This window comes from Aethalodelphis obliquidens, unplaced genomic scaffold, assembly GCF_003676395.1.
Source record: "Aethalodelphis obliquidens isolate GAN/ISIS:26980383/991018 unplaced genomic scaffold, ASM367639v1 scaffold9, whole genome shotgun sequence".
NCBI classification, from domain to species: domain Eukaryota; kingdom Metazoa; phylum Chordata; class Mammalia; order Artiodactyla; family Delphinidae; genus Aethalodelphis; species Aethalodelphis obliquidens.
In genome coordinates this window covers 46,533,845-46,553,200 of record NW_020837953.1, presented here as the reverse complement: position 1 = coordinate 46,553,200, position 19,356 = coordinate 46,533,845, and the positions used below count along the sequence as shown (strand labels likewise).

General features: G+C 42.9%; 1 protein-coding gene across 1 annotated transcript in view; it reads right to left on the bottom strand.

The window, feature by feature from the left end:
* RERE (arginine-glutamic acid dipeptide repeats) overlaps window positions 1–19,356 on the bottom strand; it is a 435,053-nt gene that overhangs the window by 86,205 nt on the left and 329,492 nt on the right. Inside the window, 1 exon segment of the mRNA XM_027110298.1 lies at window positions 8,636–8,734. Coding sequence (XP_026966099.1) covers window positions 8,636–8,734 — 99 coding nt within the window.

The following is a 19,356-nucleotide window of genomic DNA, read 5'->3' as shown; positions in this document are numbered from 1 at the left end:
TACAAACAGATACATACACACACACGGAACCCAAAAGCATGGCACAATTTATTGTTAGCTTTCTTTAAAAACAGAAGCAAAAAACTAAAATTAGGGCTTGGGATAAGGAACTGAAAAACGTACTGGTTAAAGAAAATGAAAAAACAATGACCTTGTCTAAAAAGAAAAACAGACATGCTAACTTTGAGCATAGTATAAAGAGGAAGCCTAGAAAGCAATAAAGCCAAATATGTGAAAGGCAAGGTCACGGCTGAATTTGCAGATTGAACCCAGAGGCAACTTCTACTGATAAGAAATGCTGAAATAAATTTTTGAAATATCACTCCCCTTCTAATGCTTGGCCTATTTCATTTACTAAAGGATTCTAAAGTACATTTCTCTTTACAGCTTGTTACACAGTAGAATCTTTCTGCAAACTAAGTGACAAAATTGACTGCCTTACGCCAACTTTTCTGCACATATAACTGATTTTTTAAAATAAATTTATTTATTTTATTTATTTTTGGCTGCATTGTGTCTTTGTTGCTGCCTGCGGGCTTTCTCTAGTTGTGGTGAGCGGGCTCCAGGCGCACGGGCTCAGCAGTTGTGGCGCAAGGGCTTAGTTGTTCTGGGGCATGTGGGATCTTCCTGGATCAGGGCTCGAACCTGTGTCCCCTGCATTAGGAGGAGGATTCCTTTTTTATAAATTTATTTATTTGTTTGTTTGTTTTTATTTTTGGCTGTATTTGGTCTTTGTTGCTGCGCGTGGGTTTTCTCAAGTTGCAGCGAGCAGGGGCTTCTCTTCATTGTGTGCGCGGGCTTCTCATTGCGGTGGCTTCTCTTGTTGTGGAGCACGGGCTCTAGGCACACGGGCTTCAGTAGTTGTGGCACGTGGGCTCAGTAGTTGTGGCTCGCGGGCTCTTGAGCACAGGCTCAGTAGTTGTGGCGCACAGGCTTAGGTGCTCTGCGGCATGTGGGATCTTCCCAGACTAGGGCTCGAACCCATGTCCCCTGCATCGGCAGGTAGATTCTTAACCGCTGCGCCACCAGGGAAGCCCCTTGATTTTTAATTTGATGTCTGATTTCTAAAAGGGCTTGACAATAAACTCCACTCTATCCGCACTGTCGACTTCTTTAAACAAGAGTTTGATTCAAAGACGGATGGGGTCAACTACAGAAAAAATAGTTCAGTTTCATTAATACCTGAAACATTAGGCAAACTTCACCTGAATCTACATTTTTCTTTTTTTTTTTTGCGGTACACGGGCCTCTCACTGTTGTGGCCTCTCCCGTTGCGGAGCACAGGCTCCAGACGCGCAGGCTCAGCAGCCATGGCTCACGGGCCCAGCTGCTCCACGGCATGTGGGACCTTCCCGGACCGGGGCACGAACCCGTGTCCCCTGCATCGGCAGGCAGACTCTCAACCACTGCGCCACCAGGGAAGCCCAACATTTTTCTTTTTTAATATTAAGGGATTGATTTTTACCATGGACCATAATAAGAATACATAATATGAGTGAGTAAAATAGATACATTACGTGTAAGAAATATGTCAACATTTATAATTTTTCTTATTTTTTCTACTCTCATATCTAAGAATTAAGCTGTTCATAAGAAACAGTAACCAATTTAGTTTAAAATTAGAGGAAGGGTAATCAGTAGAGAGAAAAAGCTACTTTGATCCAATTTAAAAATTACTAAGTACCTATTATGCGCTGCACTAAATACAACATGTCTATATTTTGGGTTCTAGGCAAACTAAAAATTTTCAGGTTAAGATGACTTTAGAAAGTGAAAACTTTAATATTATGATTCAATTTATGTAAGTTTACAATTACATAAAATGATGTATATACGTGAAACAAAGTGCTTTGAAAAGAGTATGAAACCAGGAGACTGTGAGATGGTGGTGAGGTTTCAACTCCCCTTTAATGTTTTTATAATAATGTTCTAACCAGAGGGAACATTCACATAAAATTTACAAAAGAAGAAGAAAATGAATGGATTCATACTAAATGACCTCCTGTCATCAACTTTTTTTTTTTTTTTTTTTGCGGTTCGCGGGCCTCTCCCTGTTGTGGCCTCTCCCTGTTGTGGCCTCTCCCGCCGCGGAGCACAGGCTCTGGACGCGCAGGATCAGCAGCCATGGCTCACGGGCCCAGCCGCTCCACGGCATGTGGGATCTTCCCGGACCGGGGCACGAACCCGTGTCCCCTGCATCGGCAGGCGGACTCTCAACCACTGCGCCACCAGGGAAGCCCCATCAACATTTTTTGAACGACTTTATAAAATGTTCAACACCTCTGGAAAGTGGACCATTCCCAAAATAAATATAATACAATTAAGCCTTCCTCTATATTGAATATATAACATTTAAAACTAAACACCAAGATTATGGACATCTTAAAGCTCATGTGCAGATCGTTAACTGTAGGCTGTGGGAAGTTCTCTCCCCCTTGTCACTGTCCCCCTCTCTCTGCTTTCACCTCCACTACCTCCTGCTGCTATAGGACCTTCACTCTGGGTTTCCTGTGAATTCTATTTTCTACAGCTGCTACACAAACAGTAAATAAAATTCATTGTATATTTGCCCCACTAAGCAGCTCTGTCTTCTGGCACATCCAGATGTCTGGCTTGAAAAGAGTGAACAATGAAAACAATGTTTTCTCGAGCAAACATTCCAAAAAGGGCATAACAAAGGCATCTGAAGATGCTGCTGGGGAAAGACACCATGGAAATAGCTGTGTGTATTCTGTGTAATTCCTTGACCAGCCACACGGGTTCATTGGATTACAGATATTCAGAAAATTAGTTTGCAGTGTCATGTCAATTTTTAAAGAAGAATTTTCATTTATATTTATGATAAACTGAGCTTTAAATTGAAGGATGGTTCAGATGTTTTAAAATTTACGAATTTGCAAATCCATGTACGTGGCCAATTAAGGCTTATCGCCACCACAGATTAACTATCTTTGGAAAAAAATTTCAGAGGCTATTTGTAGCTAGGCTGTTCACCTCAATGTATTATGTCAAGATTGGTATGAAATAGTTAAAAAGAAGCATATTTCAAGATAAAAGTTAGTTACCCAAGATGAAATGGAAACACTCTGTAGGGACATCCTAAGCTACAAAACCTCTCCCTTATGTAACACCTGGAATTTTGCGGAAAGCTAATTCAACACGAAAATAATTTCCAAAACACGGCCAAGTGGATGGGAAGCAAAGGGTGAAATGCACAGCTCAGTGAAGCACCCAATCTTACAACCTTGCAAGTCAGGCCAAACTCCACAAGGAAAATGCAGGCCCTGAATTTTAAAAAGAATTCAATTAGCATCCCCAGTATTTCCATAATCAACAGCTGAATGCTAATTAAGAGCACAGCATCTAGCAGCAACGGAATCCCAGTGCAATAAGCAACAACACAACAGCGCAAATGCTACCTTCAGCTTGCATGCATAAATAAACAGAATTAATAACTATCCAAGCATGGAAGGGTGACAATGTGTTTCCATTAGGCGCAGTTCAGCCTGGGGCCTTTGTGTTATATTTAAATGTGCTCATCATGTTTAATTAAAAACCTAATAATCTAGGGTTTGGGGTTTGTTTGTTTTTTTTAAAGTTCTGATCTGTACTTTCCTTCTCTTTCTCTTCTCAAGTTCTACTGATCTGGATGGCTTCCTGAAAAGGAACAATATTTTTAGCATCATGTAAGTGAAACTGGTTAAGCATCTGTGTCACTCTCCAGTGCAGCAAGCAGCAGGCCGCTGGCTTTGGCTCCATCCTTGCCCAGACCGTGGTGTTCAATAAGCTTCCCGAATTAAAGCAAAAATGCTTCTCTGATCCGATCTGGTTTATTTAGCCCGAAACGCCGTCATGAGCTAGCTACCAAGGTGTTTCTCACAGTCTCTCCTCTAAAACAGAGTTCATTTGTCACTATCTGGCAGAGAACTTGACAGAAATTGGTACAAATCTGGCTTCAGTTCAACAGAATTTAAAGTATCTCAGCCCCAAGGCAACTTCAATAAGAAATACCATATCTGTAAACACACAAAGTGTCCAAGGAATTACTGAGAGAAAAGTGTGAAATGAAAGGCCTCCTACTGTATAATTCTGAGGCCTAAGATGTCGAGGATTAATGATTATCTGAAAGACCTGGGAAGAAGAGGTCGGGTGATATTATTAATCATAATTTGGGAACTTTTCCCGAAAGTAAAGCTTTTAAGGTTAGCACTGGATGCATATAAAAGTTTTTCTCCTTGATGCTGATGCGTCATTATTAACAATTACAAGTTTTAAAATGCTGGCTTGAGGACAGTGTCACTATAGCGAAGAATCTTTAAAAACAATCATCTTGAATTAAGAGTTGTCAGTACTCCTCAAGCGCCTCAAAGGCAGATACATCATTCTCACTGTTAGAAAGTCCTCACTCTTAATATGTCTACAGACCAGAAGGACAATCAACTCAGAAATAAGGACCGTGAGGAACAAAACTGGTGATAGCGGCACAAAGGCCACACGAGGCGGCAAAGGATGAGCCACCAGTAAAGGATGCAGACAGGAGACGCGGGTCAGCAGAGGGAGCGCTCGCCACGGGACGGGCCGGAGAACACGCTAGGCCCCAAAGGCGGTTAGGGTCCGGGTCTGGGTGGGCAAGGGAGGAGTCTGTTCCCAGAGCAGAGGACCCAGGAGGTGCCCAGGATGTCCGCTCCCAGCACAGCCAGGGGTTCCCACCGGTAGGTGCTCATTGCACCAACCCTCTCACACAGAGAGTCTGATTCACGTCAGTGCAAAGGAAAGCAAGTTCATCGACACTGGCATCAGGTCAGATGTTGGGTAGTTGGGTCAGATTCATATACTGGAGGCGATGAAGTTTAAAAATAACTAGAATGTCCAAGTATAGAGAACATTGAGAGGGAAAAAAAAAGAGGCAGGCTCACATATTTATTTGAGTTGGGGCCCATTTATTTTGCTTATTCTTGTGATTCCTGGGGTGAGAAAATGTGGGAAAATCAGCAGAAGGGACCACACGCACAGAGCAGGTATTTACTCACAGCCAAAACCAGGCTAAGGTTAAGAGTCGTGTTGGTTTACGTGCCCTGCTGTCACATAAAATGATGGTGGCGCAGTGGCTGAGAGTCCGCCTGCCGATGCAGGGGACACGGGTTCGTGCCCTGGTCCGGGAAGGTCCCACATGCCGTGGAGCGGCTGGGCCCGTGAGCCATGGCCGCTGAGCCTCCGCGCCCGGGGCCTGGGCCCCGAAACGGGAGGGGCCAAAGAAGGGAGAGGCCCGCGTATCAAAAAAAAAAAAAAAAAAAAAAAAGATTCAAAGAAGTGATGTGGACACATTCAGCTGAAGCTTCCCTCAGCCTATCAATTATTCAATCACTCTCTCTCATTCACTTTTGAGGTTTCAGAAAGTGAAGCTTAACTTCCTATGAATAAGGCAACTGTTTGATCCTTAGGCTCTGCAAGGGCTGGATGACTGCCAAAACATTTCTCAAAACTTACACTAAAACAAGAAGCAAACACGATAAAAATGAGCCCAGACTGACAAGGATTCATGCAGTTAAATACCATTATCCGGGACTCTGAGTGGGCAGCGCTCTGGAGTCGTGGTTCGTTTTTCAGAATTAAGCTGGGCTTTTCCCCATGTGTCAGATCCCGCCCCGCTTCATCCTACTGTCTGTGAAAAGTCCCAAAGAGGCAGCCGTGGGGACATGGCCCACACTGTGCCCGATATAAGCAAGGGCTGCCGGAAAAGGAAGCCAGATTTCTTTCAAGCAGGAAGAGCTTTCTTTTAAGCTGGAATCTGAAAATTCCAGAGGGAATGAAAGGTCAAGGGAGGAATGAATGGAGGGGGAGAGAGTCATGGCTAGTGAGGAGCTGGAGAGGCAACAGTGAAAGGGGAGGGACGACAGGGGCGGAAGAAGAGGAGAGACCAAAAGGAACCGCAGACCAAGTGAAGGAGCGTTGAGTCTGAAGCAGCCACCACAGCTCATCAGTGCTGACCACGACCCAGGACGGGTCACACGGGCCACATTCGTCCCATCCCCTTATGTCTGTCCTCCACAAAGGCTTTTTGTAGAATCTAAAATTTTTATCCATCAAATCTCTTATCTCCTTCTCACATAAATAGGTCTACAGTGGAAAACAACATCCATAGGACTTTTTTAAAAAGTTGAAGTATAGTTGATTTACAATGTTGTGTTAATTTCTGCTATACAGCAAAATGATTTGGTCATACATATATAAATATTTTTTCATATTCTTCTTCATTATGATTTACTACAGGATACTGAACATAGTTCCCTGTGCTACACAGCAGGGCCTTGTTGTTTATCTATTTTATATATAGTAATTTATATCTATTAATCCCCAAATCCTAATTAATCCCTCCCCCACCCCCTTTCCCCTTTGGTAACCATAAGTTTGTTTTCTATGTCTGTTTCTGTTCTGTAAATAAGTTCATTTGTGTCATATTTTAGATTCCACATATAAGCAATATCATATGGTATTTCTTTCTCTTTCTGACTTACTTCACTTAGAATGATAATCACTAGGCCCATCCACGTTCCTGCAAATGGCATTATTTCATTCTTTTTTTATAGCTGAGTAATATTTCATGTTATACACACACACACACACACACACACACACACACCCCCCACATCTTCTTTATCCATTCATCTGTAAACGGACATTTAGGTTGCTTCCATGTCTTGGCTATCATAAACAGTGCTGCTATGAACACTGGGGTGCACGTATCTTTTCAAATTAGAGTTTTCTCTAGATACATGCCCAGGAGTGGGACTGCTGGATCATGTGGCAACTCTATTTTTAGTTTTTTAATATATGACTTTTCAAAACAACTGAGTTTAACATTTTCACTTTGGCCACTATCTGAATAACAAATATTTAAGCTGTTTCCATCTCTCTACTAATCATGTAAAGTTTTAACATTTTAAATTTCAAAACAGCAACAGCGGCTTCATCATCAGTCTCATGCCATGAGGAGTGCAAAGGGGCTGCTGAAAAGGCGCTCTACTACTGAGCCTTCAAGGGCCACCTCAGCCCCCCTGCCGCCTCCCAGTCCTCTCCCCATTCCATTCCTCTCAGCCCCCAGCCTCAGCATCCGGCATCCTTAGCCATTCCATGAACCCGCCCCCTTGGCTCTCCACTCAGCAGACATCCAGGATCTCAGCGCTTCTCACCACCACTGCTGCTGTGCTACTCCATCCCCAGTCTCGGGCCTGGACTCTCACAACAGCCCCCAAAGCCCACGCTTGACCCAGCAGCCAGAGGGCCCAACTGCTCAGAAGCTGCTCAAGCTGCTTGTGCAGAGCAAACAGCAAGGCCCTGAACACAGGTCCACAGGCCACCCTGACCGGCCCCCCACCTCTCCTACCGCTCTCCCCTCAGACACATTCCTGCCTATTTCTCGAACATTCCATTCCAGGCGTGCTTTCACCTTAGGGCCCCCGACCTCCAAGAGGCTTGCCTCCTCCCTTCTCTAAGGTCTCTGCTCCAAGGGTGCTAAATGGTGCTCACCAGGCGTTTCCCGAGCCTCCTTACGAAAGACAGCCCCCTACCCAGTTCATCCTCATCCTCGCTGCCCTACTGTTTTCCCCAGCCCATGTCTCACCCCTTGACATACACTGATTTACAGACGGTCTCCCCTCGTGAGGTGGGGCCTTGTGTTCCCCTTGATGGCTCCCAACACAGCACCTGGCACGTAATAAGCCTTAGACAGATACTGCTGAAAAATGAAAGAGCAGGATCAGGAAAGCCATACAGTTTCTAAACAGTCTTCCTTAGCGTAGTTTTAAATACAGGCAAGGAATTTACAATCAATCGATATGTGTATCAGTGCCAGCGCTCATCTTAATCTCGTTCAACCTAAATGGCAAATGTCAAGCGGTGACATTCCTATTGAAGACTCTATTTGCAAAAGCACCAGAAATCTCTCAGTCTTTTACAGCAATTCCCTTCCAAAGTTACAAGATGGGGGATGTAGCTTCATGAGAACTCTTTCTGCTGGGATAAAATCCATGGGTTTGAAAAATCTGTATTTTGTGGATACACTTCTATCTCCCCACCTTCTTTAATGGGCCACACTAACAGAATAAATATGAAAGATCCACTGTGTTTATTTAATCGAGTCCCCGCTTCCTGCTCTTGACTACTGTCCTTCAGCAGGTTAGGGACCCTGCCAGCCTACACAATAAAAACGGGGTAGCAGCCCTACTCTAGGTTGGGTACCAACTAGTTTTAAAATGAATGTGTCTTAATACCGGGAGGTATCAAAAGCTAGCTTGCACCCAAAACAAACCAACCAACCCGAACTAATTTTTTTAAAGAGCAACTATTAACTTTTTTCCCTCTTTCCGTGACACCTGGGAAAATCTTTCCCATTATCTACAGAACCAGTGCTTACTAAAATCAAGTCTTTCCATACAGTTATGAGGCTTCAAGGCTCCCTCCCTTGACTGACAGATGCCATGGACAGCCTGCATCCACGACTGGACCTTGGGAGAACAGCGAGAGGCAAGCCCCTGACGCCCCGGACCCCAGGCAGACCCCGCGCCTTGCCCCCCACCCACGGCCCCGCCAAGACCCGAGGCAAAGCATCCCTCACCCACCACCCCCGCAAGCTCACCACTTCGTCCTCGGTCCAGCTCTTCTCAATCAGCTTGGGCACAGGCTTCTTTACCAGGCGCTGCAGGGCTTTGCCAGCATCATAACCGCTTTCATGGAGCTAAAACAATAACAACAACTTTAGTTGCTAACTGCACCAAATAACAGAACTGAGAACAAATCAATAAAGGGGCGGACCCTGCATTTACTCTAACAAAAGAGTCATGAGACAAGCATACAAGACTCAGAGCCATTTTAGCCAGCATGATAATTCATTCTTATCCAACCACCTGCCCCCCCCCAAATTCAGCTGTTCTGCGAAAGGGAAACAGGTAAGGCAGAGAACATTCTGGCAGTAATAGAAACAGGATTAAGAGTAACAATGACATTTATTAAACATCTGGCCTGGGCTATTGCTAAGTACATTCCATTAACTCATTACCATTCTTAATCCTATGAGGAAGGTCTTCTCTCACTTAATCTTACGGGGTAGGAACTATCGTCACCCATTTTACGTATGAGGAGACTGAGGCATGGAAAGGTTAAGTAAAGGTGCTCAACATACTAGCTAGTAGGTGGTGGGGCAAGACTCAAACCCAGCCAGCGTGACCTCTACTCTTGTCCCATTTTCCCCAAAGAGACCTAAAGACAAGCTAGATCATGTTCTATCCCATTAGCATTTCTTGTCTTTCAACTGTAGTAATTTCGCTAAGAAAAATTTCAAGTACCTAACTATGTAACAGTATACTAACTTTTCAGTACATATACATGAAGACGCTGGTTTATCTACATGGTCCTTTTAGGAACAGACTTCTCTCTGGTCGAAGCTATTGAACTTTTTTTTCACTCTATATCCTTTTCAACCCTGGGCAGTGCCTGGCACCCCTGAACCCTCTCTATCTTGCAAAGATATGCCTGCCTTGGCTCCTGTGACCCTCTCCACTTCTGGTTCCTAAGTCTCAACCAGCAGACCATGAAGAGAAATAGCAGGTAGAAAAATCCACTTGCTCAGTCGACCTCCCCAAACTACGGCTGTCCCTTCAAATTTCTCACTGGGAATCTGCCGTTCCTTTACAAATCTATTTCTCTGACACAAGCATCTGTTTTGGCTAAGACCTGTATCTCCAGTACCTAACACAGTCTGTAGCATAAGGTGATACACAGAAATACTTCTTAAGTTAATAAAGGCCTTCAACTATTGTCCTTAGGTAGTCTCAACCGAAATCTAAATCTCAGTGTCTTCAAATTCATTAAGCCTGATGTTGGCTGAGTACCTATTATGTTCCAGGCCACACAGCAGACCCTGGGGATATACAGCAGTGAACAAAAATGCCCTCATGTAATGGACATTCTGATCTTTTCAACAGTGTTTCAATCCCTTATTTGAACAATTCACCAGCTTTTGCTGAATCCCCAGTACAAATACAGTCCAAACCTTATTAACTGGTAAGTCACAGTTTTTATTTCCAGAAACTCACAAACTAGTGGGGATGTGCTGTGGGGATACAACACATACAAGATAAAAAGTTCTAGCAGGTTATAGCAATTACTATCACCTAAGTGTAGGCCAGGAACTACAGACTCAACTGAAGGAGACAGCCCTGTGTTCCCCTCCTTAACAGAAGACTTTCAAGGAGAACCTACAGATTGCCTTCCTGGCAACTGCTGTAGCCCCAGGGCAGGGCATATAGTAAGCCTGTGATAAATATTTGTTTGTTTGTATGAATGGATGGATGAATAAACAAATAAATAAAAGTTTGAGACATACACATCAAGTCTCTCTTCTAATCATTCAACTGCTATTGGAAGGGATTATCACAAATACCCATTTTCATTGCTCGTTCAGCAAAACAATAAGTTATTAAAAATTAAAATTTCCCGAGTTAGTCTCCCACTTTACAGGACCCCAGTTTAAGTCCAGACTATCCAAGGAAGTACAGGCTACAAGTTAATTATTAAGTCAACTACCTTAAAACAAAACGAAACACCTGTAACAATGATCAATGCCGAATCCTGCTTTTGGGGGTGGTAGAGTGTGGGTGTGGGCGAGTGTTATTTGTGTGGGGTGTATGTAATGCATACGAATGCTAGATACTAACTTACATATTTTTATGACATTCATCATTAGACTATTTTAAAAATAAAATAGTATATATAAATATTATACTAAATAAACAAAATACTATACTAAAATACTAGAATGTGCAAAGGTTTGAAAACCGTCCAGTTTGGCCTCCTTACAGAAGTATATAAAATAAAAATAAAGTTAGCATTTCATACTTCGCCTGATACCCAGAACAAGCAGGTATTTGCCTATAAGTTCTATAATATAATGAGGATCTGTAATGAGAGCTTAACAGCATGGGTCAGAACTGAATAAAACGAAAAATTATACGGCTATTTAATTTTTTTAAAAAGCACACGTTAGTGACACTTTGAAATCAATTCAAGTTGATCAAATCATAAATTCTTAATAAAAAGCTCATGGCAAATTAACGACATTTTATAAGAGGTCATTATAGTAAATGGGGTAATTATAAGGAGAGCGATGAAAAACTACGGACTTTGGAGCCAGATCATCTGGATTTGAATTCTAGCTCTACTACTTACTAGGTGTGTGACCTTGGGCAAATTACTTATCCTCTTTGGTCCTCAATTTTGTCATCTTTTAAAATGAGTATAATAATAACATCTACCTCTTAGGGCTATTGTGAGGACAACATTAGAAAATACACGTAAAATTGCTTAGAACGGTACCTGGCACATAGTATGCTAAATGAGTGTTAGCTATTTATTTTTAAAAGGAAAGAGAAAAAAAATGAAGGAAGCAGTCTCTACTCAATTTTCATTAATTTTCTAGATTAGAGAGTAGCCTTTTCAGAGACAGAAAAAAAAAATGTGAAACTATAAACAAAACCACTTATGTTTCACATAATTACTCACGTTAATAATTAATGAAATTTGATTAAACTCTGGTACAGGACACAGAAAAAATGTAAACCTTATATGGCTGATAACAGGAAATTACTCACAAGAACACAAGGCTCATTCCAAACGTGAACAAGTGAATGAAGTTAAGTCATTAATCCCTATGACATTCCTGCCTTTTGGTGAACCAAGGAGAGCTTTAAATGAGCTGGAAGAAATGTTTTGAGTGACTTGCTGAACTTGTGGTCGTTTGGTTTACTGGAGAGGGCTAGCTCCTCCTGCTTGCACGATGCCCCCAGTCAAATTTCTAGTGAGGTGCTTAGTAGAGAAAGACGTTTCCCCAAAACATATCCCAGCATTCACACTTCTTTACAAACCTTTATTTCAGATCATACTTTCCCCTGAAAAAGCTGTTGCGATGTATGGGGCAACCTAAATAATGGGTAATTCCCTCCTCTCATTTGGTCCACTGTCAGCCTGTCCTCTTAAAATATTCCTCTTCCTGACCTTTCCGTGCTCTGAACTCCATAAATACCCAGAGTGTCTACCTCTCTCACCCCTATACAAAAACACATTTGAAAAGTAAAAGGTGTGGGATTATTTGCCAACAGTGACAAATACTGACTGAACAAACGAAGTTAGGGTGTTACTGTGCCGTTATCGATAATTCATAAACGCCAGTACAAAGTTCTGCTCTGGCACACCCCCTTCCCAGGAAACCCAAAGGAACCTTTCTAAACAGTTGCCTTCTTAATGGTACAAACACTTACTCCCGCTTTCCAGGAATCTTGTCTGAGAAATTCTGAGAGCGTTACATCTTTAAAGAAATACTTCAATTACATTTACTGAAGATATATTTCTAACATATTAATAGTTGTTACAGCCCATATTGCTTCTTTTGTTGATTATCATTCAAGCAGTTTGGGAAAACTCCTGGGAGTTCAGGATATCCTTCATTCCTTCCACAAATATTTATTGAGAGCTAAACTGTGCCAGACACTATTCGGGGTGCTAGGGATGAACAGAGCTGGGAGTAACACAGGTGACGCACCTCAGAAATGCTGGCCTGAGAATCAGTTTAAAGTACTGTTCTAGTGTGACACATCTATCTAAATGTCGCATCCAAACTCTAGGGTTCTAATGGGTTGAGTTGTTGGGTTCCACCTCCTTCCTTCACATATCATATCATGCACAAGAAAGCACTTCTTAAAAAGGGTTTGTTTTCTAGATGATTATGAAGATTTTCTTTCTTCAGACTGGGGCCAAAATAATGTTTGAGCTGGAGCTTAACTGATTGTTTCAACTGTATTCCTCATGTAAATTAGAGTTGGTAAGTTTACCAAAATACTGGCTATCTCAAATCTCTACAAATTGTCACTGAAAATATTCCCCTCTAATACCATGTCAAGCTCTGAAGAACTGGGATGATCTCAACCAGTGAAAAACATGTGCATTTCAAATTTTAAACACCTGATTGCAATCACACAGATACATCAATATAGGAAATTCAGTGCAGGCTTCCCAATATTGCTAAGGTAAAAGGTTCTTCATTGTGAATAAGATTTTCTACCATTACCCTAGAGAAGATTTTTCAAAGGAATTGCAATGGAGACCCTCAAATGTCTTACAGCTTCACTTTGTAGTCTTAGAAGAGCAATTAAAACAAGATAAGTAAACCTTTCTGTCCATTTTGCAGCCAAGCCCGGGTGGGAAAATCTGGGATTAAATGCAATTTTAATGTATAGAGGAATGAACCATTTTGGAGCTACTGGGTAAAGATCACTGCAAAAAGCAGGGACCAAGATATAGCATCTTTACTCAATCAGCTTCCAATCTTCACAAGCTACTGGTAAGAGAATTTAGATCTTACACTATCACCACTACCTGCCAGCCACTAAAGCAGGAAGTCATTCCGCAGAAACCACCGTTTTCAAATTCATCATCACAGGGCCTGTGTGTGCATGTGCATGTGCATGCGTGCGTGCACGTGTGTGTGTTTAATCCGATGATCAGGGAAGCATGCACTTGTAAATCTGCCGCTTCCACATCACCGAACTGCAAGTCTGCACTTATGCACAAGTAAGAGCCGTCTTCCCCTAAACCGCGGGTCAGTATCTGGGGGATCTGATAACAAAATGGCGATTTTTCACCAATCCACTAGCCCTTTAAAAGTGACTCCACCGTGGAACTACCCCTGCTTTGCTGTCTTCCAGCAGCCTGGCATCTGGTTCCCCACACTTACTCCACAGAATCCTCAGGTTGCGCTCTTCCCTTCGATTTTGGTTTGTTCATTGTGAAGGAGTCCAGGGTGGCTCATCCCCCTTAGGTGTCCACCCTCCTCAGCCACGCCTTCTGGTGCCCTGAGACCCAGTGGGACGTCCCAGCCCTGGAGGCAGGCAGCTCCCACCACATTCTCTGCCTTCCTTCCATTCATTCCACAAAGAGTTCCTGAGCAACTCCGAATGCTACACACGGTTCCGCCTAAGATGGCCCAAGTATACCAGCAGGGTGGACCTGGTTGGGGGGGATGGTTCTGAAAACAATGGCAGCTTCTGTGCAACAAACTCCTAGTTTGGTTCTGCTCGACAAAGGAACTGCAACACTGAATCACACAGAGCCAAGGACACCAGCGCCCTCTGTAACTGGACACAGCTGGCTGTTGCATAAACATCTCAATGACCCAAAGATTCCAGGTGCTCAGCAGCCCCCTCTGCACGCACCGCTCCACAGTCAAGGCCTTCTGGAGCCTCGAGAACACAGCTCAGAGTCTGCGCCGGGGGACAGATTCCTATTAAGCAGCTTCGTCACAAACCAGCCGAGTTGAGGTTTTCGTCTGTCAAATGGGCCTGACAACACCAGCCCTCCGCTGCGTCAAAGGACCATGAAAAGCCAGAAATGAGACACTGTGACAAGATACCCCAAAATGCCAAACAACCATAAACTGTCCAGCGGTATCCTCACGGGGAGTAATGTTTTAGGGACACGGCTCTTACCCGAGACTCTTCAAACACCCGGACGTTCAAGGTGCCCACCGTGCTGGGGACTATGTAGCCTCAAGTGTCCTGTGACAGCCCCTGACCTCTCTGTGATTAGCAGGAAGAAAGGGTCAGGCCACAAGAAGAAAAACACATTTCTGCAAAACTGCCCAAGTTAAACCTGCTACTCTCACTCAGCCTGACAAATCATCCCCTGCTTATTACTTTCTGTGATTTAATATATATAAGTGCTTTATTGGCAAGCTTCTCGAAAGAATAAATAATACTTAATGACTGCCTACAGTTTAATTAACTCATGATTGAACTTCTCATGGACTGCTATAAACATTAAATTATATCCTTCCTCAAAGCTGCCATGGATGGAATTCTTGTTTCAAGCTTTAACTCTCCTGCCTAAACAATTCTGAAATTTCAGCAAATCTGTATATTGGACAGGGAGGTGAGAGAATCAACCTTAATGCCTGGTTATAAAGTGTGTTATTTTACAGAGCAAGGACGAGGTCTTAATTTAAATGAGATTGAAAATGTGCACATGTCCGAACACCTCATTTATATTACAGCAATCATTAAACGTCGCTGGATCTGGGGCAGTCTTATTAGCATAAACTCCACGTATTACCACAAGGTTTCAAGTTTCTACTCAGGCTTTTCATCTGAGCTGCCATCTTCTGTCTGCGTGATGTTGCAAATAAATTTTCCTCTTGGCACGGCTCAGCTGTCAGGCACCTCTGTTCTATAATGAACCCATGAATTACATCTCTTGCTCTGTCATCCCTGGTCTCACACATCAAAATATTGTTCTTCAATTGTAATTTATAACTTAATTTAAATGTCCCTTTTACTGTGACCTTTTTAGATCAAATGGCATTGCAACTGGCAGCTTCTACTACACTAAAGTATCCTTTTGCAATTGCAGCCCTTATAATAACTGGAGAAAAAGCCTACCTGAGTTAGATTGCATTCATGCTAAATCTTAAATAATTGCAGTCCATTAAAGGTAATATTAGATTTCAAAGTCTTTTGCTCTGCAAAATACATTATTTACAATAAACTGCCAAAATAACTTAGGGGAAAAAAAGTGGAATTTGGGAAAGTTCTTAAAATCCTTTATGTAGTTTTAATTATTTCAATTATTTCTCACTAACATGAGAGAAATCTTGCTGAAATCTAAGACACAACTTAAAAAGTTTTTTATCATAATCTGTAATTCACAAATGCCTATATATATTTTCAATCATTCCTCCATCACCAATGACCTAGTACCAAGCTCAAAATATGATACATGTATACATTTAAAAACCAGAGTTAAGACTAAAAGCACAATGTTTATTTTTGTTTGGCTACTGTCACTCCAATTAATGCTATTTAAGCACTGGAGAGGATAAATTTCTCTAAATACTCCTATGGGCATACATTTTAGAGATCATGGTTAAGACAGAATTTAACCGCTGAGAGTAAGGGCTGAGGGAAAGATTCAGTTAATTTTCAGAAGGAAATACATTGTCGCTGGACCAACCCTCCCCCTCCAACACTCTCTGAATAAGTACAATGTTCCAGGAATTATGCCAGACCCTGGGGTCACAAAGGAGAAGGGAGGAGGGAACCAACATTTCTTGAGTATTGCATGTACTAGGAACTTACTAGGTCATTATGATTTCATCATCCCTCACACCACTCTTTTGTGGCAAGAGTACTAAAAATGAGGAAACAAAACTGAGAGGTTCAGTGTCTTGCTCGGGGCCACTTCTCTAGAAAGCAGCATAGCGAGGATTCTAACATAAGCCCAATTTCTAGGAAGTCTGAGACTCAGCCCCTGCCCCAAACATCTACACTGGAGCAGCTTAGAACCGGCGATCTGGTGGGAGCAATGGGCTCGGGGGCTCCTCCAGCCACAGGGAGACAGCAAGCTCAAGGTCTTTTCTTAACCTGGGGCGGGGTGGGTAGGCAGGAGGAGGAAACGAGCAGCTCAGTGAAGAGGAAACACACACACATAAACAAAATAATGAAATAAATGTATGATAAAAACACAAAAGTGTCAGTGACTGCGGTGATATCTGCTCTGCTGAAAAACCAAGATGACTCCACAGAGCAGACGTGAAAAATCAACAGAGTGATATGATTAACCGTGCCTACACTTAATGAAGGGCAACAACCAAATTAAAAACACCACTCGAGGAGCAAGTAGAAGTAGGCAGTACTATGTCTAGATAACACTGCACTTTTAACCGAGTTTCCCATGGCTGATACAGCATTGTATCATTTCTCATTCACAGTTAATTCTCGCACAATATTGTAACCAGAAATCAACAGGTCACCATCTCCTGGCTACAGTGTTTTTGAAGGTATTTTAAACACACAGAACAGGAGCCTCAACCACAAGGTGATTAGAAAGTAAACACCAAATGCTGGCACTTCAGCTGAGGGCAGTATGTTTTCAAAATACAGAACAAACCAAACTCAACGTCTTGGCCATTTCTGACCATCTGCCTACTGTCTTTACGAACACAAACACCTGGAAAGGAGAAGCTGAAGAGTTCCTGGGCCAAAGACACAGGTTTGGGAGTTTCGCAGAGGTGAAATCTCAACAGGACAGGGTTCCTGGCTTTGATTCAAACACTGGTTCTGCCACCAGCTGTGTGACAGAAAACAAGTTAAATATTTTTCTAAACCTCAGTATTCTTGGCTGCAGAAAGGAAGAATACAGAACCTATTTTGAAGGACTGTTTAGGATGAACTAAGGTACATGGTAATCACTGAGCATGACTCCTGGAGAAGGAAATATTCCATTAAGGAGAGCCGACTAAAAAGGGGTGGGGGTTTCCCTGGTGGCGCAGTGGTTGAGAGTCTGCCTGCCGATGCAGGGGACACGGGTTCGTGCCCCGGTCCGGGAAGATCCCACATGCCGCGGAGCAGCTGGGCCCGTGAGCCATGGCCACTGAGCCTGCGCGTCCGGAGCCTGTGCTCCACAACGGGAGACGCCACAGCAGTGAGAGGCCTGTGTACCGCAAAAAATAAATAAATAAAATAAAATAAAATAAAATAAAGTAAAAAGGGATGGGACGGGATGACCGTCACGGGAAATAGCACTGGTGGTAAGCAAAGTGAATCAGCTGTAGAGCGCCACAGGAATGAACTTTACTCTCCAGTACTTACAACACAGGATGACAGACAGGATTCAGAAGGGAAATAACAGAGAACCTGGTGACTGTTGCGAATCTCAGGAGCAAGTTACCAGGCTGCACTGGAGGAGCAGCAGCCTGGGCAAAGGACCTGGAGGCCCCTGCTCTGTGTAGCACTGTGGCCCCTGGATTCTTCATCTGTAACAGAGGGGCTGAAGAAGGTCTTTTTTGGAACTTCCCAGTTTTTAACATTCTTTCTCTTTATAGACGTTTCTTAAAGGTGAAATTCTAAATAGTCTCAAAAAACAAATAAATGCAAAGAATATTATACAGTCCTTTAGAAAAATAAACAAACAATATAACCAGTGAACAATATAGCCAAACTGCCCAGGCCAAACACTGACTAGCTGCTGCACAGGCTTCACTTACACCTTAGGGATTAAGGTTAGTGTTAATTTTCAGGCCTCTGTGAAAGCTGCAATAGTTTATGCCACAGGTCTTTAAATGACATTATGCATAGTTAATCATCTACACAGTTAACATGTATATAACCTCGCTTCTCAGAAACAAAATCTTTCCTCCTGCTTTTTGTGTGTGAGTCCAGGCACCACACATAAAGAACCCTAGGCTGCCGTGGGTCTAAGCTGCCAGCCCAGTGTATCTGAAGGGAGGTTGACTCCTTAGGACTCAGCAGACAAATCCACTAATGACAAGATTCTGCTTCATGATACAGAATGAGTGTAACTCTGGCCACAATGAGAAAACTACTGGCAGATTCAGGAATCATAATTATTTGTCAGTTTAGAAAGACCTGTTTCAGCTCACAAGTAGAAACTGTTCAGGGCCACAGTGGAAATTAAAACTTTTTTTTCACTTACTTCTAGAATCTTCACAGCCTTGAAAACAGAAAAACAGTAAGTAAGGCTCTAACCTAGAGGGTGACAGAAAAAACACTGTTCTATCCCTCTCACGTAGGTATTAGCGAACCCATTCATAAATGCTAAACTGAACTAGAAAGTACAGGGCTTCCCTGGTGGCGCAGTGGTTGAGAGTCCGCCTGCCAATGCAGGGGACACGGGTTCGTGCCCCGGTCCGGGAAGATCCCACATGTCGCGGAGCGGCTGGGCCCGTGAGCCGTGACCACTGAGCCTGCGCATCTGGAGCCTGTGCTCCGCAACGGGAGAGGCCACAACAGTAAGAGGCCCACGTACCGCCAAAAAAAAAAAAGTACATGTGAAAGGTCAGCTATGGGTCAATTTTAACCAGATTCCTTCAAACAGTTCATTTTTTTTTTAAATAAATAAACAAAAACAACCTCAAGATCAGTTGCATCAGTATTAAGGAAAAAACATTTACAGAAAGTGCTTTAATACCTACTCAGTAGAATTTAGGTGCAGAAATGACTGCTTCCAATCGACGGGGCTCAACAACCTTAACCTTGGTGATTTTTGAAGAGTAATTTTAAGGCTGTGTAAACAATAGTGCACATATGCTTTTTTGGTTGCAACGATAAAGTAATGCAACAAAGAAAATCAAAGAGGCATACACCAAAGCACGTGAGATTACTGAGTTGGGAAAATTTCTGAGTGACTGCTCTTTTATCTAGAAACCTCAAAGAACAAAGCTAGGGCTTCCCTGGTGGCGCAGTGGTTGAGAGTCCGCCTGCCGATGCGGGGGACATGGGTTCGTGCCCCGGTCTG